Source organism: Scophthalmus maximus, chromosome 8, assembly GCF_022379125.1.
Source record: "Scophthalmus maximus strain ysfricsl-2021 chromosome 8, ASM2237912v1, whole genome shotgun sequence".
Classification (NCBI taxonomy): domain Eukaryota; kingdom Metazoa; phylum Chordata; class Actinopteri; order Pleuronectiformes; family Scophthalmidae; genus Scophthalmus; species Scophthalmus maximus.
This window is the reverse complement of record NC_061522.1, coordinates 12,458,543-12,484,233: the sequence shown is the minus strand read 5'-3', so window position 1 is coordinate 12,484,233 and position 25,691 is coordinate 12,458,543. Positions and strand designations below refer to the sequence as shown.

At 42.2% G+C, this 25,691-nt stretch overlaps 1 protein-coding gene across 26 annotated transcripts in view; it reads right to left on the bottom strand.

The window, feature by feature from the left end:
* The window catches only part of ptprdb (protein tyrosine phosphatase receptor type Db), a 135,082-nt gene that overhangs the window by 36,357 nt on the left and 73,034 nt on the right, over positions 1 to 25,691 (bottom strand). For 8 of the 26 annotated variants that reach the window (XM_035637771.2, XM_035637777.2, XM_035637782.2 and 5 more), the window contains 6 exons: positions 23,869 to 24,018; positions 12,902 to 13,047; positions 10,703 to 10,844; positions 5,057 to 5,245; positions 3,729 to 3,737; positions 1,531 to 1,548 (listed from right to left, as the gene is read on the bottom strand). In XM_035637771.2, coding sequence (XP_035493664.1) covers positions 1,531 to 1,548; positions 3,729 to 3,737; positions 5,057 to 5,245; positions 10,703 to 10,844; positions 12,902 to 13,047; positions 23,869 to 23,953 — 589 coding nt within the window. In that variant the 5' untranslated portion in view covers positions 23,954 to 24,018. The remainder of the gene's footprint in view (positions 1 to 1,530; positions 1,549 to 3,728; positions 3,738 to 5,056; positions 5,246 to 10,702; positions 10,845 to 12,901; positions 13,048 to 23,868; positions 24,019 to 25,691) is intronic. The other 18 variants (XM_035637773.2, XM_035637791.2, XM_047334023.1 and 15 more) reach the window with 3 other exon arrangements.

The following is a 25,691-nucleotide window of genomic DNA, read 5'->3' as shown; positions in this document are numbered from 1 at the left end:
TGAATCAGAGTTTTTCTGCAAAAAACTGCAACAAAACAAGCTGAACTCTGTATGAAGAACAAAGGGGGGCTAAGAAGGGATCCGAGTCTAAAGGGAGACATTTAGAGTTTTCTACCACTGTCAGCAAGACACTGCCTAAAACATGGGCCAGCTCCCTGATTTAGAAATGGGAAGACAAAAAAAAGAAGAAGAAGAAAAAAAAGCACTGATACAAAGCCTTCAAAAAACAGAGAATGTGCTCGTCATGCAAGGCAGAAACAAATAAACTAAGCAGCCAAAATGTGGAGAAATCCAGACAAAAATACAGTATTTGGAATTTTCTTTGCTGAAAATCGAGATGCAGTTATATTAGGGAGCAAATCATATTTCAGTTTTCAAGAGTTAAATTTGACAAAGATATTGCCATGGCAATAGGACATCTCTAACCCTTTTTCGGATCCACCAATGGGATCAGGAGTGTGATGTCACTAAAACAGTGAGGAGGTAAGAAGTTATCAACCGACCTCCATCAAGGCCAACAGATTAAAAAAAGGAACGACATACGCAAAGCCTTGGGAAGGGACCGATGTTTTCCCGCTCCCTGGAAATAGAAAAACTGTCAAAAAAGTCAACCAGAGTTTTTTTTGAAGATGGTGTGGTAAGGCAAAAAAGCGCCCAGAAAAACTTTATCAAAAAAGTGGTTGTTTGGGGCTTTTTATCGGTGATGAGAGAGAAAAGAGAAAGTGATGGTAAAAAACCATGAAGAAAATGTGTGTGTGTATGTTTGCAGGTTTGTGTGTGTGTGTGTGTGTGTGTGTGTGTGTGTGTGCGCATGTAAGCACACTAATGTCTGCGAGTGTGTCTGAGTCTTCGCCATCTGGACTTTTCAGGCTGAGCGAATAACAGCTGGGAGGGAAAACAAAACTGGGACGTTTGATTGGGCAAATATAGAAAAGGTAGAAGGCTGGGCCAAGTTTAGGTCAAGACCACCCCCCAAAAAAAGAAAAAGAAAAGAAAACCAGGTCATAAAAAATATTATTAGAAAAAGCAAACTAACAGAAGTAAAAGTGATAGTATATGCATTGTAACCTCAAACTAAGCAACAAAGAAAAATAAGTTATAAACACACCATGCTTTAGATTGGAAAAAAAAGCTAAATGATGTTAAACTGGTGAATACAAAAAAGAGATCACAAAATGGCGAGGAAGAAAGCGATGGATTTCTGTGTTATCGAGTGAGCATTGAGGTTGAGATGGAAAAATGAAAAGATGAGGAGAGGATGAAAGACGAGAAGAGGGGAAGTGATTAAAAGTCATAGTATAATGAATTGCTTGCTCAATTCCAATTCCCCCTCTTGTGCCTAGCCTACTGTAGATCTAAAGAAGCTGGATGGGTATGATCAATAGGGTTAGAGTCTTAAATCTTTTGGACTAAAACCCATATTGATTAACCCATCCCGAGCTGCTTTTTAAGATCTGTGAGACAAGCAGGAACCAGGGGTTGAAAAGGAATCGGGCCACCGTGCCATGTTGATCCTCCCAGCAGTCTTACCTCGTATGGGCGTGCCACCTGAGTGGGCAATGAATGCACGAGATTAGAGAAGGAGAAGAAGAAGAAAATGTTAGTACCACAGAAGGGGGAGGGGTTACGGGAGGGAGGGACTTGGGTTGGGGTTGGGGTGGGGGGACTTAACTTGGAAAAGAAAAGAATCAAATTAGAGAGAAGGACTCAAAATAGAGATCCTCAGAGACTGAGAGGAAGAAGAGGCCCAAAAGAAAAAGACAGAATAAATAAAGAAAGAATAGGCCCCAGAAGAGAAAGTCAGATACTGGAGAGACAGAGTGGCAGACAGTGACAGAGCAATAAGGAGATGGGTTATTGATTTGTCTTCATTGACTTGCAGCAGGGGCAGATGTGGCTGTGGGAGTAGGGGGGTGTCTGCACTGCTCTCGGCTGGGTCTCTACGAGATGGACTGGGACACTGAGTAGACTCAACTGTCTTAACCTGCTCTTGTCCTCCATGTAGATCAAAACAAGGTGTAATCCTACTCCTAGAGCACTGCATTGATTAAAGTACAGAGACACTCAATCAAGGACAAATCCACCCTCCAACGCTTTAACACTTTATAAAACATTGCCCTTAAACTGCATTTGTATTGATTCTAATGTTCTTGGCAAAAAGGTAGAGAATGTGCCATCAAGTCAAAATCCCTCCATCATGGCCACAACCGAGTCTGACAGCAGATGGATCGTTGACAGTCTTGAACAGCCACAGTAAATGTCACAGCAACGTTGCAGCCCCTCAGAATCAAAGAGCGACGGTGTGTTTGTGGATTCAATATCTTAAATATCTTAGGCAAAATTTGCAAGTTTACTTTGGAGGAGAGGACGCAGACACTAAACCTTGCACTTGCAAATTTTCTAAAACAAGGTATTATAAAACATAAACCGTACATCAGCGTCTCAGTTTTACCTACCATTTGTTTTAATTACCATTTGATCTGCCAGCAAATCATTTGATCAATAATGTATCAGAGGGTAGTTCAAATTGATCACACTTTCCCAGAACCCAATGTCATATGTAATATACTCTATAATTATATATATATATATATATATATATATATATATATATATATATATATATTTGTAAAAATAATAACTTGTTTTGTGCAACAAATAGCCTTCAAGTAAAAAAAAAACAGTTTACAAACTGAATAAACTAAGAAAAGCGGCAAAAAAAATAAAAATTAAATGATATACATTGCTTCAAACTAATTTTTTGTCAATCACTATAGTGATCACATGCTTGGTGCATGTACACGTACTGCTCATTCCAGGCATGTTCTCTGTGAGTGAAAGGAGGAAATCGCTGACAGAGTGAATGTAGCCAAAGAGACAGAAATTGCGAAATTTAATGGCAAATTTATCGAATATCACAAAAATGATTTATATAACAGTGTAAGAGAATTGAAGAGTGGATTTTTCGGGACACTACTTGCCTTTAACTTGTCTAACTCTATTTCACTCCTGCCGTGTCTCTACACTACACTAACCGGGGTTAGTGCTACACCATACTCCACTGCATGGCCAACGTATATATAAGTCTGAAACCTGGTAGCTATTGATTTCTTTATCGAGGCTCCACCGGAGGCCTACCAAACAGCCATCTACTGTAGAGGGGCTTATTGACTGGTAACTCTATACAGCAGCGCGGACAGAGTAAGTGGGTGAGTGAGGGGGTGAGTGAGTGAGTGAGTGAGTGAGTGAGTGAGTGAGGGACAGAATAATTGAATAAGTGAAGGAGTGGAAAAGTAAATAGGTGAGTGTGAGGAGAAAGTTATTGCATTTTCTTTGGGTGTGGAAAGGCTACAGGTGCACAGGTGAGGGTGAGGCAAAATACCTCCAAGGTGACAGAGATGTGCGTGAGTGTCTGTACGTGTGTGTGTGTGTGCATGTCCATGTGTGTGTGTGTGTGTGTATCCAGTTTGTAGCATCTAAAGGAAGGTTCTTTAACTGAAACAATGCACGTGTGCCTGCAGAGTTGAGTGTGTATTTCATCTCTCTAGGTGTGTGTTTCATATTATCTTTGTGTGCGACTGTTAGTCAAATGCATGCCATGCGTTTTAATAACACCTCAACGTTTGTAAAGGTGAGCAGCGGCAGCAGCAGCAACAGTAGCAACATTAGTGAACAGTATATAGAAAAGTGGACAGTGAGGGTGTGGGCCTTGGAACAGCAGCACTTACCAAAGGACTCTGTGGTTAAAAAGATACAGAGAGAAAAGAAACAGCACAGACATGGCATTACAATCGGACCCTTAGTGACACAGAGGAGTTGACTCAGTAGAAACACCTTGACAAAGCACTGGACTCCGAGAAAAATAAGAGTCATGGACATCTATTATCTACACAGAACTTTGTGCTCAAAAGAATCATGAAAGTCAATTATTTTTATAATCATCACACAAGTAGGGCTAAAATATTTGACATTTTAAGCTAAAACATTTTTTTTTAAATCCTCATACTTAAAATATATGTATATATATATATATATATTTTGTAAAATAAAGGTCAAATAGGAATTATGAGCGGGGCATTGAGGGTGGAGCCAGAGACTTAACAAAAATCAGGGACAGAAGCCAAGAGGTTGTTCTACTGTAGGTAAAGAAGCCAGAGAGTTGGGTGTCTAATCATAAGATCGGGGGTTTGGGGTTGAGACTTGGTCCCTGGAAGCAGAAAGAGGGACTGGGGAGGGAGGGGACTTTGCAGCAACAAGTTGGGATTTTACACACTACTGTGGCTATAGAGAAACTGATTGAAAGGGATTGAGTGGCTTGACCTGAACCAAATTTATTCTCTCTTTTTTTTTTTGTCTCCAAGTAAACAGTTTTCTGTATTATGTATTTCCTTTAAATAAATGTCTGCGAGTAAATTTCCCACCCACGCAAGACACACTTTCCAGGAAATGAGGAAAAAGAGAAAGGTTATTTGAGTGTTTAGTCACAGCAGTGAGCTATCTTAGGGAGGCCATTCCCTCAGTGCATACCACCGTCACCTTGATTTACCTTGTAGATTCTGTCAGTCGAGAGAGCCGCTGAGATATGACTAGGGACATGGAGCGCACTGATGCGTGTCACCACAAATATTTTATAATGTTTTTTAGCAAGTGAAAAATTCAGCCGTCGGTGACGGTGATATGCACCGGAAGACCTCAGAGAGTTTGGAGAAAGAGACGGGAATTCACTTTTAGAGGCCTCGAAGAGTTCAGAGGGGTTGGCAACCATACACAGTCAAATCATTCCACAGCGGCGGCAGCAGCAGAGAGGGGCAGCTGAGAAACACAGCCAGTAACCACGGTGTGGAACAGCAATAAGAAAAAAGGGGTGAACGAGGACAAAAATAACAGAAACTTTGTGGGAACAGGGAAATAAAAAATGTATCGGGTTGGAAAAGGCAGAGGGAGGATAAGAGGTATTGTAAGAGGGATAAAAGCAGAAGTAGAAGGGGGAAAAAACCCTATGAAAGCTGGGATTGAAGGAAAAGGGAAAGAGCAGAGGGATAAAAGCAACGGTTACCTGAGCGGAGTTGCTTGATACGTCCATTGTTATTGGATGTGTTGACTGGCAGGAAATCCTTGAACCAGGTAATTTCTGGGTCAGGGTTACCGCTCGCAGCACAGAGCATGGTGGCGGTGCGAGAGCGCTCCACCACTTTCAGCTGCGGACCCATGTCTATGGTGGGGAACCCAGAGGGCAGCTGGTCCTCTGGAAAGATCGAAAGCACGAGTCAAACAGCAGGACATCACTCACATCCTCAGCTTGGTAACTCAGAAAAGTGTCTCTCGCAACTCACACGTCAGGTGAGCTACAACCCCTCTTCATCTCTCTGACCATCCATGTTTCAAATTAGCCCATTTCAATGGTGGATGTTATTTGTGGATGTTCAATTTAGAAAAGATCCCTTAAGTTAGTACGATCTGTAGTTTTTACAGGTTGTAAAAAAACTTGTGTTTTTGGCTATATTTCCCAAAATTCCTTTAAATTGACCCATCTTCTTTTAGTAGAGTCTATTACCTGTGAATCTGAGCCGCCACACAACTAAAGCAGGTAGTTCAATATAAGAAATACTGTGATGTTCACACTTGAAGAAACATAACTTCAGCCCTGAACTGACATCAAACAGGTTTTGAACTTTGCTGAGTCACTGGTCCATGTGTGTGAAAAAGGCTTGTGTGAAAACTGGCTTGTCGGATGTAAGAGTCAAATTTAGATTCAATTTAGAGTCAAAATATGTTTTGCATCAGCCTCGAGCCTGGAGGGAAGACTTTTGAAGAATCCAATAGCGAGGTCAAATGGAATAAGTAACATTTTATTCCACCTGACAAACTACCTCACAAAAGCTTTGGGCAATTGCTCCTCGAATAAGAATCAATGGAAAATCAAATACTCTACTCCGCTGGGAATCAGCAGGAGTTCGGCAACACGTTTTTGTCCTGCTGAGTCTATTGCCCACAAACCTCTCTGGAAGTTCACCTCTTGCATAAAATCAAATAGGCGAGTACAATGAAGCACATCCACTGGGACTTGCTCCCTTGTGGGATGGCATATCAAATGTGATACCATAGACATCTGAGGCAATTACATCAAACATAAAGAGTCATTCCACTGTGATGGAGCAAATCAAAGGCTGTGGGCCAACTTCATTCAGCTCAAGTGGGAGACTTGAGAGAAGGGAGAGGACAATACTTCGAGGAGGTGGGGGATCAAAGGCGTCAGAACTCAGTCAAACTGAAAAGATAACTGCATTCAATTGGAATCAAATAGGTTTGGAGCAGATCAGTTTTTTTAAAAGCAAAACTTTGTTCAAGGCTGCACGTTGAAATTGCAATGTGAAACGTTTAATTCATGAGTCATCGATAAAGGGTGGTTAAAGAGAGACATGGTGAGAGAAGACAGATGAGCAAGGGGCATGTGTTCCTGCATGTGTCTGCAATGTATTTGATCTAGGAGGCAGGCTATTTAAATTTTCCCCCATTTTCTTTTAAAATCCACAATCCCCTGCGACTTTATCCCCCCTCAACCACAGAGAGCCTCATTAACGGGAAATCCTAGCGCTGAACCCCGCCAAGGAGATGCTAATTCTGGTACTAGTCCATCGAACCATAGCCGACGGGTCGTGAGACACTGGCTTCGCGAGTGCGTGTGTGGCCTTTTAACAGCTCCTGTTTCAATCAATCAGAACGCCCCCAAAAATGGAAACATAGACATGATAACAACAAGAGACCGAGAGAACAAGACGAGAAGGTGTTTGTGTGTACGAGTGTGTCTGTGTGGGCGAGGGGTGAAGGAGGGTAGAAGTGCAAGTGTGAATAGAAGAGAATGTAATAAAATAGAGTTTTAAAAAAAGAAAGAAAGAGTGACAGAAAGGAAAACAAAGAGAGAGAGCAAGAGAAAAACAGAGGGAGACGGAGAGAGAGAGAGCGAGAGAGAGACAGAGAGCACAAGAGACCCATACCGCATAACAATCCTGATTCTCTCTGCTTTCATTATGCAAACGCTTACTTCAAAGCCAGCCCCTCGTAGGCAGGAATCATGCATTCTATTTCATCTACCTGGGGTGGGACAATGAACTGAACAGTGAGGATGCACAGTTAGAATGCTACTCCCTGAGATCATGCATCTCTCCCTGCACCTCTTCAGCAAATCACTCTCTCGAGCAAAAAAAAAGAAGAAGAGTTGCAGACATTTATGTGTTGGTAGAAGTGTGTAACAAGCTATGAAACAAAGACAACCAAAAGACCTGAAGTGCACATGACCTGGGTGAAATTGCACACACACACACACACACACACACACACACACACACACACACACACACACACACACACACACACACACACACACACCAACTACTAGCTGTCCACCATCCGTAATGGGGCAGGTGTAAGCAACACCAAAGGGTTTTTGGGACAAACCTGCTCCATGTTGTGTGTGTGTGTGTGTGTGTGTGTGTGTGTGTGTGTGTGTGTGTGTATGTGCGTGTGTGTGTGTGTGTGTGTGTGTGTGTGCGCGTGCGCGTTTCTGAACAGTAACAGTAAAGAACCCCCTGAGGTCAGAGCAGATGTGTAACCCTACACTCCCTAGTTGGCGGAGCCCTCCCCACATCCCCACTGTTTCATTTGGATGTGCTCCCACTTCAGTGTTCCCACTGTGAGCGATCCAGATAATTTCACAGCTCATAGAAAAGCCTGCTCTCCTAATCATGGGAACTGCTGTGCGAACACTGTCCTCTTTATATGAGGCCCAGAATGAAATCCACACACACACATCGCTCGCCGAGTTTGTCATCTGTGAATCTGGAAGACCACAAGTCAAGTCTGGTCTTCCAATCATGGGAACTAAAGCATGAGCTGGCTGCTGTATCGGAAGCCCAAGTGTAATATGTGCACCTGCAGAAAAAACCTGTTTCTGTCACTCAGGACTGACCCAGGGGATAAACAGCAATAAAATTAACAACGGCATAATATATCGCAAGCCAATACAAGTCCTGCACTACAGCAAAACGGACTCTTATGTTACTGACTGTGGACCTGAGGCCACGTTTTGCTTTAAATTCTGCATGAAATAAAGTGCATCTATTGTCAGAACTATATTTGTGAGTAGGCTTAACAAAATGTGAGCCACACCTAACCATAAAGCTGCCTTTGAAGGTATAGAATCTAGGTCAACTCGTCTTAGTTAACAGTGTTGAAAGAAGTTAGATGGGGCAAGAAACAACGAGCAGCTCGCCTCAGCTCAAACTTATTTGGAATATCAGTGGTAAAATTATCATCCAAATAAATATCCACTACAGTTTAGCCTTCCATCATTTCTGCTGCACACGTTTGAACTTATTTTCAGTTCTAATGGAGTGGTTTAAATGATCTGGCTGAACAGCGGGCTTGTTCACAACCTGTCTGATCATGTGACCCTTGCTTTCTTTTCCCATTCATTGTATCAATGTCGCCATTTTACCGAGAACTTAGCAAGCACATTGATTGCTACTCCAGTGAAGTCCCACATATTTATAGATGTAAATTAGTTAGAACTTTACAACTTTATATTTCCAATTTACAACTTTATTCTTTGGACCCAAGTTATTTTTTTCCAGACCTGTTCTATTTCCTTCAATCAGACACACCCCTCAACTTTTACCCAATCATGAATTATACAGTATCCGACTGTATACTGGAGCCTAAAGCATATAATTGCTCTCAAGTTTATTATTATTTCATCCGTTGCCAATCACAGCCATTTACTGGAAGCCAAGATTTCAATTAGCCTGGTTCTAATCCTCAGTAATTAAGCCGGCTGACCATAACACCGGATCCCTTCAGTCAGTCAGTCAGTCAGTGGAGCTGTGTCTTTACAGAGCCCAGGGAAACAAGGAGACATGACTGACAGGACTCTGTGTGTGTGTGCGCTGTGAATCTGTGTGTGTTAGTGTGTGTGCACACACGTGTGTGTCTCTGTGTGTGTGTGTGTGTGTGTGTGTGTGTGTGTGTGTTTGCAACTGACATTTGGACTGACCATCTATCGGGCGCTAATAGCTGCTCCCAGGTGGCCTTTGTTTGCATGTGTGGTTGTATGTGTATGTGTATACATATGAACAGTGGTTATGTTCTCGATAAAGAAAAAGACTGGAGTTGAGCGAACAGGAGCTTCCATCAAGCGAGGTAGGCAAAAACTAAAATAGATGCAGAGACACATAAGCAAGAGCGCATACAGATGTACACCCATGCGCGCGCACACACACACACACACACACACACACGAACAAGGGCAAGCGCGTACGAAGACCCATGTGATACAGGGAAAAATGTGGATGGATGGATGGATGGAGCAGAACAGGACAGAAGATGCAAAGAGTGGTCCGACGTGAATAATTTAGAAGCTGATGTGAAGTGGACCTAAGAGCATGTGGAGCGACAGAGAAGAGAGCGAGACACAGTAAAGGAGGAAAAGTGTATAAAAAGCGCGCGTGAGGGAGAGAGAGAGAGAGAGAGAGAGGAACGCTTCACGAGAGAGAGAGAGAGAGAGAGAGAGAACACTGGCAAAATGAACAGAAAGCAAGAGGGAATGAACTTGGGGAGACAGGCTAGACAGAAAGAGAAGAGAGAATGGAGGAAGAACTCAAGACTGTGTTATTACCACTCAGAGAGACAACAGGAAAAGAGAGGGAGAGAGAAAGAGAGAGAGATAGAGAGAGGATATGGTGGAACAATAGGCTGCATGTCCTTTCCCCATGAGCATATACTGTAAAGGCACGCTGATGTGATTATCCACACTCGAGCAGCTTCACTCACTAAGACACTCTTGAGCTTCAAACTACGGGTACATAATGTTCTCCTAATGGACTCCACTAACACTAACATCACTATCTGCATTAATGGACTCTTGCTAACACTAATACAACCATCTACCGTGGTGGAACCGAGCTTACACTTGCATATTTATATATATATATATATATATATATATATATATATATATATATACCTACAGCGGGGGGGAAAAAATCCTCTGAGCCTCCAAGACAAGCTTTGAGCTAAACTCTAAACTTTATCAATCAGAATTTATGAAAAGCTATAGCCGGTTGACGTTACGAGTATTTCTCAGGGATGCAAACACACGTAAGCACATGTGATGTATTTGTCAAGAATTATTGACAATTAGCACTCCGCGTATATAACGTTCATAAGAAGGGAAAAACTGTTAATGAATGATTGATAACACAGGAAAACTTGGTATAACATAGCTATAGCTGTTATTACACTAATGAGGACATATTGAGCTTTAACGTTTATTCTCGACCACAGAAATACTAGAATATAATCAATAAATATAATAAATCATCACTTCATATTTCATTTTAATATAAAATATAACTATGTATATTGTGATTATAACTGTGTCAATAAGTCATTATCTATTTAAACACCAGTTAAGGAGGCTTTACAGGTGCAGGTGTTATAGTTAAATAGTAACACACAGCATAACGACTTAAAAACATAATCTGTAATCATAAACATAATCTACACAGTGTGCTCTAAAGAATTTACTAACTGTATATGTATATTATAAATGCAAAATAAAGGGTGTTACTATAAAGCGTTAAAATGAATTGATCTTATTTTACATACAACAATTAAAAACTGTTTGTGAGTGTGTGTTCACACTGACCTCGTAGCACACTTAGTTTGGTGGAGGCAGTGAGCTCTCCTGCGGAGTTGGAGGCATGACATTCGTAGATAGCCTCATCTCTCGGGGTCCTCAGTGGCTGGATCCTCAGGACCGAGCCGGACCCATCATCAAATTCTATAACCTGTTAGTGGGAAAAAATATATTAATGTGGATAAAATGTATTCATTTATAATTTTCATACAATCTGTTTCACTAACACCTTGAACAAGTCATATAAAAACTACAAGGGGTCCGCCTCACCAAACAGTTGTTCACTGTTAAAAAGTAGGTGGAGACCAAAACTGAGATAAAAGGAAAGTTAACGTTGGCGTTTAATTTGCCAGGAGGCCAGAATTACAACTTCATATAAATGCTAATACACCACCACATCTGCTGGATTTGAAGTTTCAACTTTAAAGCTAATAACATGTCGTATTACAGGTTATTTACCTTGAGGACATCCTCTAGATTCATCAAGTTTTAAAATATTGCTATCTGGCACAGATATACTGTGCAGTAGCAGAGATAAAAAAAAAAAGTTTTTCAAGCCCTTTTCCTAATTTTTTGATTTACTGAGGGAAACCGGTTTACTGACGAGACAGCGCCTGAAAATATGAGAGCTGTAGTCTGGTTTAATCCTTAGCCACAAGGCATTACTGTACCAACAGTCTAGGATCAGTCACTATAAACATAAAAATAGATTTGAGGTAGCACCAGACAAGCAGTCTAACTCATTAGAAAGGGATAGTTCAGAATACAATTGCACTTAATTATCACTCATGCCCTTTTCAGACTCAGTAACTTTGAAAATGACTGACGTTACTGGCTTGTGCATTATAAAATGCTCTTGCATAAGTTTAATTCAAGCATGTAGTAAATCTGGATTGTGAATTCAGAGAGGGTTTCTATTGACTGAAATCCAATAAAATGAAATCCCACAGTAACCCCTGACAGACGGGGGAAGTATACAGTAGGTAGTTGAAGGCTTATATAGGAAAGATTAAAAAATAAAATATCTCCTCGAGAGATTTAATCACAAACAGGACACCAAGATGAACTAAAACCTGTGGGGGAATCTCGACTTATGACGGTGGAGAAGCACCCTGAGCTCAGGGTGACACTGACTGGGTGAGAGAGAGGCTGGTTCAACATCTCCATCAAAGAGTGACTTGTGAGGTGGGGAAATAAAAAATCAAGGGTTAGAGCCTTCAGGAAACTAATAAGGCTGATCATATACGACTCTCACATACTGTAGCCAAAGGCATCATCTGACATATGAAAGAGTCGGGAGCAGATAGCATTTCACACAGCTGTATAACCTTTGAAGTACAAACCAAGAAAAGCAGGTAAATGGTGCTCATGTAATTGCAGGAAAGGGCTGAAATAATGAGCAACCCCCCCCCCCCCCCCCCCACACACACACACACAGCACACATTCTGATGTGCCATCAAAGGAAGAACACTGGTGTAACTAATAGCATTAATGACGACTCGGTTTCATTTAAGGCGCCTACAGATGTGAGATTTTGGAAATCGAATAGGTTGTTTTTGCAAGCCACACTGTGCAACGTGGATCCAATAAAAATAAACCTTGGTACGGCCAAGTTTGACGTATGTAGACTACAGTGATAACGCCTACTCGCTCGTAGACGATGATAGACATTACACAAGAATAAAACTTCATTAGCTTCCATCATATTGATTATTGAAAATGGTCAAACTATACCTCCATAATCACATGATTTCAACCTAAAAAGTCCTGTTAACAGTCCAAAAACTAAAGATATTGAGTTGAGTGTTGCATTACAACAAATAACTGAGAGGAAATGACTAGATAATGCTTGACTTTCTTAAAAGTTAGATTAACGGAAGTACAGTATACGAACCTCATCCCCTCTGTTAAATATTAAGATAACCGCAGATTAACATTAACTGATTATCAGAAAAGCCGCCAATTCTGTTTTCCGTTGATTGACTAATTGATTCATCTTCCAGTTATTCACGATCAAGTCAGTTCCAGGTCAAACTGTCTGCATGTGACAAAAAATGTACAGGATAAACATTAACACGAGCCTCTGCTGTGGCTCTGTTGATGGGCAGTATCCCAGTCCTATTTCAGTACATAACATTTTCAAGATGAGCAGAAGTCCGTGCGAGCACAAGGTTATGAGGTCCTTAATCAGTGTCTCGGCTTCATACCTCAAATCTCTGGTTGCTGACTTTTTTGCCTTTTTTGTTCCAGACAATCTTGGGCTGTGGATCTCCTGTGGCCTGGCACACAAACGAAGCCACTCCCCCCTGGACCCCTGTTTGGTCTTCTGGGGTTCGCGTGAATCTGGGAGGTGCTGTATGGAAAGATGCAATTGAAAAGTTAGGTCAAGTTCAAACTCCTTCATGTTGCTGTGTGTGTGTGTGTGTGTGTGCGTGTGCGTTCATGAGCGTGTATACATAAATAAATATATAACCATAGGAGATTAAGAAGTTTTGATGGATGGGTTATAAAATGCTTTAGATAGGACTGCAAATGACCATCAGCACCTAATTAAGTATCCTTCACACATACACGTGTACATTGTGTAATGGATTATCGTTTTTTTCTAGTGTAAATGCACTTAAGCACCGGAATACCCCTTAGTATACTACTATCATCTGGCATTCCACAACTGTAACATGAAGACCGCTGTTATACTTAAAGGGGAGTGCCAGATGTGTGTGTGTGTATGTGTGTGTGTGTGTGTGTGTGTGTGTGCAGTTTGAATAAAAAAGAGGATAGGATGATGCAGTTACTGCCTTTATTTAAAAAATTCAAATTTGAATAGAGCAGAAGATTGCAGAACTCCACGGCTGGTTTTTGTGTTTGTGTGTGTGTGTGTTACAGTGCGTGCACCTACATCTGTCTTTCAGTGCAGTTGTGCATGTGGGTGGCTTTGTGTCTGTGTGCGCGCCTTTTTTTCTGTACACGTGCGCACGTTCCGCCATGTTTTCTCCCGTGTCCCTGTGCCACCAAAGAAGCTTAATATTTCTGTACCATAAAGGATTTATGAAGACTTACTCCTGACATGACCACTAAAACCCCTCGCTCCCGGGACGCCAACAATATCATAGCCACAGCCTCCGTTGGATTGTGACATCACGACATCAGAAAGATTCGGCATGTCAGTCATGGCACGTCACAGTCAGCTCGCCTAATGGCATTCCAGCCAAACCAGAAAATCCCTACTTAAGGGCTTACTGCCATCCGCCCTGACAAAGGGAGAGAAATTGCTTTTTGCTGTTTAAATGGAGGGAGGGAGAGAGGGAGAAAAGCTAAGCTTTTTAGAGAAGGAGAGAAAACGAGAGAGTGCTGAAAGAGTGGGGACAGCGGAACAGAAGAGCGAGCGAGATAAAGAGAACGAGTGAGAGAGACAGATGGAGAGGGTGAGGAAGAGATAAAGCATGAACAACAGAAGTGAAGGGACGAGAGGAAGATGAGCAGGAGGTGAGAGCGAGAGAGGAGAAGAGAGAATGGGCCAGATGTACTGGCAAACATGGTCAGAGGGCCCCAAGCTGCCCAATCACCTCTACACCTCACTGGCACATGTTCAGAGTGTGTGTATGTATCTGCATGAGTTCATGTATTAGTGCTGAAACACATCCATCATTTTAATAATTTAAAACAATTTAAATATAATTTCACAATAAAGTCTTTTATCTAGCAAAAATGCCAAAAATCCACAGACTCCAGTTTCTCTAAAGAATTTGGCATTATTCCTCAGCTTTTCATCAGTGTGAACTGCACACTTTTGGAATGTGGGTTAAAAAAAAGTCATCACATTGAGCTCTGGGAAACTAAAGTGGATATTTTTTCCCCACTATTTTACCATTGTGCACGCTAAACGGAAAAAAAAAAAAACAATCAACCAGAAACGGTTGTCGGATTAATAAATAATAAAGAAATCCAGTATGGTTGGTTTAGGACCGGATATGTAAATTATTGCATGCAGGTAGTTTGTACATGCAATGGAAATATACTATATGTGATGCATGAGTGAGAGCAAATGTGCGTGTGCCCATCTGAGAGAGAGAAAGAGAGAAAAAGAGAGAGAGAGGGAAACAGAAAGAATGAGGAGTGGGAGAATCACTCTCTTAATCCTTTTGCTAATCTCTCCCCCACAAAACAAATGAAAAGTGTAAAGCCTGCAGAGCCATGCTAAAAGGCACGGTAGATCTTTCAATTGCTTTTTTATCTTTCCCCCCCTCATCTCTTCATCTCTCTCGCCCTGATCGCTTTCTTCATACATCTGCTGTTTAAACGTCTGAGGTTCTCGCTTACTCAAATTTTACCCCCTTATCTCTCTGCCCCACTCCTAATTCTTTGCCACTGAATCACTTCTCCCCCCTCCCAACACAGCTGCTCTCCTTGCTCCCTCTTTCATCCCCCTCCTTGTTACTCTTTCTCCGTCTCCTCCCTCCATCTCTGGGGTGTTACATAAGTCTTGCTGTCACATTGACTGACTTAATGAGGAGGAGGGGGGGTTGCAACCGTATGCTCCGCACTTCTCCCAACTCGCTCTTGCAATTCCTCTTCTCTTTTATACCCCCCCCCCTTTTTGTGCTCTTATCCTCTTTCTCTCTTTCCCCTTCATCTCGCATCTTCCACCGACATTTCCCCCCAAATTCATCCTCCTCCTTTCCTCGTTCCTCTTCTCTGCAAACTCTCTGTGTCCCATCTTTTCAGTCTTTTCCCAAGATCATCAGGGTCTTTTGGCTGTGCTGCTTGGTCGGATTAAGCATTGATCTTTGGGCAAGGGTGGGGGGTGGGGGTGCGGGTTCATGCTCAGAAGGGCAATTTCATATTTGTATTTGTTTTAGGAGGAAGGGGGAGCCTGCAGGTTTATCATTTCATGGATATAAAGTCAAAAATGATGATAGACTTGGAAGAGTCACAGAAGAACTTGGGTTCTGCAGCAGTCACAGGCTTAGGTGCTGTGCATGTCGCCAAGCGCTTCTGACAGCCTTCTTCTTCTTCATCTTCCTTAACATGACCCAAGATCAAAGTGAGGGGAAAATACTAACTGGGTCCACGGAGAGCGATTTAGATGGAATTAGACGCTGCCAATCTTTCCCCTGGTGTGTGTGTATGTGTGTGTGCGGTGGATGGAGGGTGGCCTACATAAAGGTCGCCATACAGTGGGATCTGATCTCCACAACAGATGGCAGGGATTACAGTCAGCTCCTCTCTATGGACCACTTTCGAGTCACGGCTGAAGACGTGTGATAAACTTTGGAAGATCGTCTTAATAGGGCTGTCACTTTTCATTCGAAATTCGAATTACCGTTCGAACATGGGGGGGGGGAATTCATATTCAAACAGCGATGACCTGTTTGAAATCAAAATTTGGTCTAGAAGCGCTTCAGACCATCTGAAGCAGCTGAGAGTAGAGGGATGTCACTATCAGTTTGACCTATTGCACGCCCTCTTGACTTTTTAGTAAAGTAAGCCAGTGAAGTTATGTTGTTTTGATACAAAATGGAGGACACAAGCAAGCAACCCCGACCCGAGCACACAATCACAACACAGAAGCATCTGAAAAGAGGTGTGTGGAAGTATTTTGGGTTCTACAATGTAGATGGCAAAGTAACGAAAAAAGATATGGCTGATTGTCGGCTTTGTAAAAACCAGCTCGCATACACTTTACCGACAACAAATCTGCTGACACACCTGTTAACTTTCCAACAAGTGAGGCTGAGGAGGAGGTTCCACAGACGATGCAATTCAAATGAATTGCTTGTCATGTCAAATTCATTCATACTTGATTTTTGGAAAAAGTCAATGTCTTAATGTCAAATTGGCATTCAAAATAATTTGACAGATATAGAAAAAACACAATTTGGTAGCACAGAATACGCTAAAATAAAAAAAAGATTGCATAAACAATGTTCAAATATATATATATCACATACTGGATTATCAGGTAAAAAAATGGAATGACGGCAGACATGAAGGGCTTCCATATTTTTTTATGACAATGAAAAATGTATGGACATTTGCTGAGCAACACTTTTAATGGTAACTTAGATTTAGAAATGTTTTACGTATATTAAATCTAATTTAATGTTCTAGTAGGAATTGATTTCCATAAAATCTTTGAGAGATGTTGCAGTTTGTTTGCCCTCGGGCCTCATCTTGTGTGCCTTCAATCACTCAGCTGATCTGATGCGAAACAAATCACGAAGCAGATCGGATTATCCAAACAAATCAAGTCAACAAAAAGCAATGGACCTGTTCAAAAATAAAAGAAACACATTGTAAAACAGAAGCTCTTGAATGCTGGATTACCAGGGACGTATAAAATATGAAGAATGAGAAAGCTGAGCCTTCATCAGGAAAAGACAATAGTTTTGACTAAAAGGAGCAGATGGGGAAGCCCACACATTAATGGTAGTTAATCCTGCGCGCACGTGTGTGTGTGTGTGTGTGTGTGTGTGTGCTTGTGTTTGAGCTGAAAGCTTGGCTATTTCTGTTCACAGGTTGAATTGGGGAACATCCCTCAGAGGAGGCAAGGGATAAATGCTTATTGAACTTCCTGATCAGATCGATACGAGGCGCATCCTCTTCGAACACATTCATATTGGATTCGCATTGGAAGTTTTGAAAAGGCTGCTTTGGATGTTGGTGCAACTTGCCAAGCATCTGTGCCTGTGCCTCAAATGTTCCTGCTTGTGTGTTTGTGTGGGTGTGCTCATGTCGTTAAGCATGTAATGAGTAATTTACAGTCTTTGCCAGGGAAAGATCCAGCTGCATGGTGTTGCATGTAGTGGTGGGTGGTTGGCTGATGACTCCCCAAATGAGAACTGAGTCAGGCTTGTCAGGCATGTTGAGGAATGAGGCCAATATCTGGGCCTGGGCCAGGGCCATGATAGTCACCCTCAAGACTGGGCGGGCAGCTGGCCAGAACCATAACTTAAAACAGATTAACATCAAGCCGACACATTAAGAGCAAATTATCAGCTCCTCGCTTTCTGCTGCTGGAAACGAAATTGGATTACTGGGGCCAATAAACACAGAGAGACAGAGGCTATCGTCCTTCTGTAGCACACGCAAGTGTTAATAGGAAAACATTTGGCAGAATAGAAAATTCAATTGTACACAATTAAGTGCCATAACCTTCGGTGAAACTTCACCTTAAGGAGGAGCTGTTATTCAAATTTCACAAAGTTTAAGTGTCCATCCATCCGAGGATCCATTTGACCATCATTAAATCTGCAGGATAAGATTTATTTCTCTTCCCGTACAGAACTGCAATACTTGTGACTTGCATGTGGCATATTAATCTGCAGTTTTTGGGGAAACTTCCAGCTGATGTCTCCATGAGCATCACTTTAACAATATAATGTTTACAGCGATGCAATAGCATTGGATAAAAATGCACTCTTACTGCCCATAGTAATGCGTGTCCAATTAGCATGCCACTTACCCACCATAGCTGCCCAAGGCTCTGACTAATGGCGAGTTAATCAGGGTTAATTTGTTAGAAACACAAGAGGAGGGTTTAATAAAATAAGGTCTTCTTTTATACACAGGTCATTAGAGACACATGGGCTACCCACTGGGGTACACAACTTTACTGGGTCACAGCTTGGCTTCCCATAAAGACGAACAGAGGGTTTTCTCAGTGCAGTGGCTAAAGCTAGGCTAGCGCTGGTCAGATCCGGTTACTCATGGACGGGTGCACAGCTATGCTGTGGGCCAGTGATGCAGGAGACGCCGAGAAGCAGAGCAGCTTCACTTTCCGTCTCATCGACATGGATCGTCCTCTCAGCCTATAATCCGCCTCACTCAAGGACTGCTGCGTCTCTTTGTTACAAACTGAGTGCGAGACTTTGCCTGTATACCCGGAATATTAACGGACGACTACTCCTACTGCCAACACCTGCAATCAGCAGTTACAATAATCAATTTCGTGTGATTGGCATTCTGATTTTTTGTGTGCATGACTTGTGAAAATGTTTTGATGTGACCCCGTTTCCGTCGCCTTCCATGGAGAAGTTATTTGCACCGGAGTTGATGAAAAGAGGCCGTCAAGCATTTAAATTAGGGATTTTATTTTTTTAAGGTTTACTGTCATATTCCAGATGAGTATGTGCTGGCACGCTATCACTGGCGCTGAATTTTAATACAATACTCAAAATTATTCCAAGAAAAATATACCATGAATTATTTAGATAGTGATGGAAACTTGATAAATGGCATGCAAATTAGAAATGAGGAAATTAAATGACAATTTCAGCTCAATTAGAGTTATGCTCACTTCTTGCTCTCCTTACTCAACAGGGCTGCAGACTTTTCTGCAATTTAACGGCAGATGCTGTTTTATAAATAAACACTGAACAAACGAATAAACAGTGTCTAACCCCCCAATGTATTAAGGGTAAAAATTACCCATTTATCAGTTGAACAGCAGAGATTTGCTAAATTGATAATTTTTCTTCTGATTAGATTACATTTCCTGGCCATACCCTAATATTAGAAAATGTGAATCCTCTGCCACCTCCAATTATTCTTATTCACCAAGATACAAATATTGTCAGGTCTCTTCCTGCAACTCTCAATTTCAGATTTCTCATTTGTTCAATCCTAACACAAAAACAATGTAAGAAGATTACCTTTTGATTGGGTTGGGGTCATATGTCTGACTAACAGGATAACCGGTAGAAATAAAATTATCCATCTAAGAAAATATAATATTTGCTGTTTTTACAGTACATTTTGGGTTTTTGAAGAGCTTATGTAGACGACAATGTATCAATTAATTGCTCAGATTAGATATGGCTGCTAGCTCCACATTGCTCCAAAGTGTTGAGCTATTCCTTAGAAAAAAAATAATGTTGGAATTATCTCTGATAACCAGTAGGGCGGCATGGTGATGTGGTAGTTGGCACTGTCGCTTCACAGAAAGAAGGTTCTTGGTTCGAATCCAGGTTCTGACCATCCAGGCCTTTCTGTGTGGAGTTTGCATGTTTTCCCCGTGTCTGCGTGGGTTCTCTCCGGGTACTCCGGCTTCCTCCCACAGTCCAAAGACATGCAGATTGGGGTTAGGTGGATTGGAGATTCTAAATTGACCATAAGTGTGATTGTGAGTGTGAAAAGCTGTTTGTCTTTAAATGTCAGCCCTGCGATATGCTGGCGACCTGTCCAGGGTGTACCCCTCCTCTCGCTTGATGTCATCTGGGATTGGTTCCAGCCCCTCCGGCGACCAGTAATGGAAAAAGCGTTATAGAGAATGGATGGATGACCAGTATGTTGACCGGTGTAACATGGGCCATGGATCATTTGATCATCACTGCCCAGTCCACAGGAGAAATTCCTCAGTGCCTCTATCAAAAACTGCCAAGAGCAGGTGTTGACATTTTGACATTTCATACTGTGGTCACGGGCAAAAAGGATCTTGCCTTTTCTTAGCACTTGAAATGAGTCAGGGAATACCAATCAATCACAGAAAAGAAACACTATCCATCCAAGAAAATAACTGCTTGATCCTGTTTCACACCCTTAACTAATCCCCCGGCCAGAAACCTTTAACCTTTGTGACCCTGCCTCGCCATCTCATCCCAGTGAAACCTGACAGTGCCCCATCCATCAGCTACAAAAGAGCCATGAAGCTCACACGAAACAAGATACTTTTCACAATCTAATCTCTTGTCTACGCTAAGCACCACACAAGATTGCACATATAAACATATAAAACAGACAACTACAAACATACTTACAAGGACACATATATACCACACCCACACAAATCCTTACTCATTTGCATGAACTCAAATCTTTGGTATAACGCCTATTGTAGATGGTCACGTTAAGACAAGAGATGCACTGTGTGTGGCTTTGTGTGCAGGTGTGGGGTCTGTCACAGCGTACACTGCACATCAAATGATATATGGCAAAATATGAATAGTAAAATCTAAATTAAAAAATTAAATCAAAACCGTGGCTCATTTTATTTTTCCATTATAAAAAACACAAACAAGTCTGCAATGTGTTTTGAGAGAAGAAATTGATTTTGGCAACTTAGACCCCTGAACTCAGCACCTGAGGGAAAGCTAACCGAAATACCTGAAGGTAACCAAATAGGGCTTCTGTCGGAGTGGCTGACACCTGGTGCCTTGCTCAGGGGCTCCTAAAGTAAGCAAAAGTTTTGATGCTGTCATTCACAATCACAATTTAGAGCCCAGTCAGCCTGAAGGCCATACCAGTGCAGGCAATATGGACCAATGTGGACGGTCAGTCACCACATGAGTAAGTTCTGTTTTTCCAATGCACACGTGCCCTAATATGTCAAGTATGAAGAGGTCATGTTTTTAATAACTGAGAATGAGTGGTTGAGGTTTTTTTTTGATGTCTCTGTGTTTTTTTTTTTACATTAAGCTTTGCGGAAAAAAGACAGTTGGTAATGCAGAGCTTTTGCAACACAGACATGATGTGATACGAGCTGAGGGTTTCATATTACCAAGAGCCACCCAAGGCAGAATCCTAAACCACTCTTGCTTGCTTTGAAAATGTACAGTCTGCTTACTAAAGCACTGCGTTGCAACTCAGCAATATCCCCCCTACTGTAGCCTCTGAACAAGGAGCTGTTTTGTTACACGCACAAGAAGTTGTATTTCAGCTGGAATTTTCAGAGATACATCCAAGCTGCAAGGGGAAGGGTGACAGCTTGTTGTTTTTGGGGCAAACGAGGGTCAGCAGAAAAACCCCTGTTGTTGCATTGTGTCCCGTCGCCCTGGATGACATGCGGAGAGATGCAATTCCTCGCACAGGGCATCTCACTGCGTACATGGAGCGGTGGCCTAGTTTGTGACAGGATCAGGGCATTACTCTTAATCCATCAGATAGATGTCATATGCACGCACGCGCACACAAACTCACTGAGAAACAAAAATGGTGACGTGAGAGAGGTGGAGAGAAAAAGGGGGTAAAAGAGGGAGACGTGACTAAAAAACAAAAACATTCACACGCAAAGCTGAGTGCATTGCTTGTATTGTTACACCAGCGGTTGTGTGCCGAATGCATTCATGCAAGGTTTCCAACTTTGCTATACTGTTCCATCTCATTGCATCTTAATACACCTTGTCCACTAGTGTCTTTGTGGGTGTAACTTGCGTAAAAGTCTTTTTGTTGGTGGTGGTACTAAAGTGAAGTAAGTTCTAGAATAAAAAAACAATGCCACTGTCCTGACATAGGGCTATTGTGGCCTCTCCCTTGTAACACCCTGGTATGCTTTAAATGCATTTATTCCCCATGAAGTTGGAGTGAAGACAGGCAGAGTTAGAAGCAATTTTTTTGGAGTGCATTTAACATTTCAAAACACGGAGACACAAGATGAGCACCAAAGACGTCAGTGTCCCAGCATCCTCTGTGTGAATTCTCAACATTCAAATCTCTGTGTCCCCACTGTTGATATTAAAAGAGGCACTGCATGTCATACACAAAGAGATAAAAAAAGAGAAAAGAACAGCCTTTCCTCCCTTCCTCCCCCCCCCTCAAGCCCTCTGTCCCTTCTTTTCTCACAAGATTATATGGATGTGGCAAGAAGAGCGGGCGAGCCAGAAAAGAGCAACGAGACCAAGGCAGGGGGAAATAGAAAAACATAGACAGAGGAGACAAACAACCAATTCCCTTCCACCCTCGTCGCATCTATGCTGCTCCTCTAACCCTCATACAGGAAGCTGAAGAGCATCGTCGTTTTGATGGATGACAGGGCCTTTACCGGCCGACCCTGGAACTCACACAGGAGACGAGAGGGCAAGGGATCGAGAGGAATACAAGAGAGGTTTGTCGGTGTGTGCTTTCACTGGGCTCTGTCTGTGTGTGTGTGTTGATTTTATTTTTATCACATATTCGATTCCACATAAGTTAGCACTCTAACCAGCTAGGCCTGCACTGGCCAGGTGGGCCGCCCTTGTCTGCCCTTAGTCCAACATGAGAGGATGGAGAAGCACAGTAGTGCTGCTCAGAGGGCGTATTATAACCTCTTGTCAGGCGACCATCATCACCAACCACTTCTGGCAAGAATCCGTCAGAGAAAACGTACATATAAAACGTTAACAGTATGCATGGCCAGCCAGTATGACTGGATTCTCCATTCTTCTGCTTTCTCCTCCTTTATTCTGCTTCTGTCTATTCCATCTTTTAGTCTTCCTACACATCTGTCACTGTCTCCAGATCTTGTAACTTTAGTCTCACTCCGATTCAGGCTGTTTCATCGAAACTGTTATAGGATTTAAATCTTCACAAATTCACCAGGAAGTCATGCAGCTAAGGCTCTTACACAGGTATACAATTATATATATATATATATATATATATATATATATATATATATATATATATATATATATATATATGTTTATAAGTGACCTTGTATCCCAGCAATGGTTTATTTGGACTTAGTCATATGTTTGATGGTGTAAACATCGTATACTGGCTTTAGACACATGGTTAATCTAAAACATTTCGGAAAGCTGAGTATGGCAACCAAGTACACAAAAAAGAACATTTAGAATCTAAAGAACTTTCAGAAGTTTCTTATCATTGTCTGATATCTGTATAGGTCACTTCACTTTGAGTCAAGAGGTAATTAGGCTTGTAAAAACAAAAAACTGAACTGATGTGTCAATGTATTCACAGAGAAATACTATAGCCCCAATATGAGATATATCTCTCTCTCTCTCTCACTCACACACACACACACACACACACACACACACACACACACACACACACACACACACACACACACACACACACACACACACACTTTGGACACAAAAGCAGTAGAGAAACGATCTGATTTGCCATATGTTGTCTATCCATGCCAATTTCTGGGATGGACGCAAAAACCAGCTGGCCTCATATCAAACCTGCTACCTAACACACACATGTACAGATCATCACACACATACAGTAGGGATGTGAAATCAGGGGGCGGAGTAGAAAAAATCAAGTCATTCCTACCCTGGTTGTGTATGTGTCCATATACAAATAGAATGTGTATTAAAAAAACAATATGTAAAGTAACAGTTTCTTTTAATGCATCTGTTTCTAGGTGTGTGTGTGTGTGTGTGTGTGTGTCTGTGTGGGTCTGTCTGCAAAGTATTGCGGGATAAAGTGTGAAAGGACTCACATTCAGCGTCAGCGAGAAAAAGGAAGCTTAGGAGGAGCAGGCCTGGACTGGCAGAGTGCATCATGGGATATGTCGACACATGCATGCTGTATCCACCGTGAGCTCACTGCCTCACTGTACAACAGGACGATAGAAACAGGCCCTCACAACCTGGGGAGAGAGAGAGAGAAGACAGAGACAAGGAACATGTAGACATTAGCATCCTTCCAAGGTCCAAATAATGACAGTTTCAGATATTATATGATGTGTACACACACACACACACACACACACACACACACACACACACACACACACACACACACACACACACTTGAAGTGTGTGAGTTCCCTCTAGGCCTTACATTCCAGTTATGCAGCTGCCTCTCATCTTCTCGCTTCATTAGGATACACTCATACACTCATTGCCTGAGGTGTGTTTTGGTGTGTGTGTGGTGTGTGTGTGTGCGTGTGTCTGCGTGTGCTTGTGTAAAAGTGGCTTATGAATTTCAACTTCACAGCAAACATTGAGCATAGAAGCATCAGTCAGCTTCTAAAGTTCACTTTCTTACGTCCCACGTAAGCGATGGCCTCAATTTCTCTGCTTCGGGTTTTTGCCCGTTACACAATCTACAAAGCAGGCCGCTCGTCAATACCAGATCTCTTTCAAATGTGCGTCAAAATGATGATGATTTCAGATGGATGAAAAAGGAATGAATGGCTTTAAGATGGAAGAGTGGCGCGAGGGACTGATGGATGATGGGGAGATTAAAGTGGGAGGAGACTGACTGGTATTATCTGCTGGCTCTGCCGCACAGAGTGTTGGATCAACATACAGCTCAATGTCTCTATCCGTTCATCCTTAGCTCACTTCCTTCCTTTGACTCTGTCTGCATCTCTCTACGGTCCTTTCCTCCTTTAACTCTTCCACATTCGTCCCTTACACACACTTGTTATCGCAGGTTTCCTTTTTTTAAAGTTTTTGGATTACTCTCTCCCCTGTATCCTTATTTATTCTTCACATCAGTTTTTTTTTTCTCTTGCATTTTGACTCTCTCTCTCTCCCTCTCTCTCTCTGTCCCTCTGTCAGTCAAATCCATCTGTCTCACTGCCATCGGCAGCGCCTGGTGTGAGTGTCTGGCATTAGAAGATACAGGCGTCAGTCTGAGTGTCAGCAATCTCACCACTCAAATCACGTGACACAATGAGACATGGTGGATCACTGCTGCTGTCCAGAAACCGACAGTGCAAGGTGAGAGAGACAGTGCAAGTGAGCGACGGCAGGAGAGACACAATGTTTAAATGTGCAATGTGCACTTTTGCTTGAATTAATGTGTAGGCCTGTACTGCATGTGCATGCACGTGGGGTAAGTCACGTATATATTGATGCCTCTGTATCCTGTATGTACATGTACCCGTATATATATTCACGCTGACTGCCTAAATAGCTTGCATACAAACGCATGTATGTGTGCATGCTTGCAGCTGTATGCTCCATGTTGTGTGTACGTGCATGTGTTTGTGGGCTTTCCAAAACTGGACAGAGTCATAAGCAGTGGCAGCAGCAGCAGTCTTAATCCTCTCCACTCCTGAACCAGCCATCTGATTAAAAAAAGACAAAGGAGGTGGGGGCAGAAGAACCCTGGAACCCAGAGCTCTCAGCATCCCTGCGGCCAGGGGAGCACACAACTAAACCCACAATGGATTTTCCACTCGGTTTGGTCCGAAACAATTGCTTTGGGATAACCTAGATCTCCCCCTGCGCAAATTAAATACCCTGTGCCGTGATTTACAGTACTACAGTGTGTGTAGATGGAACTCAGCAATACAGTATGAAACGCCAA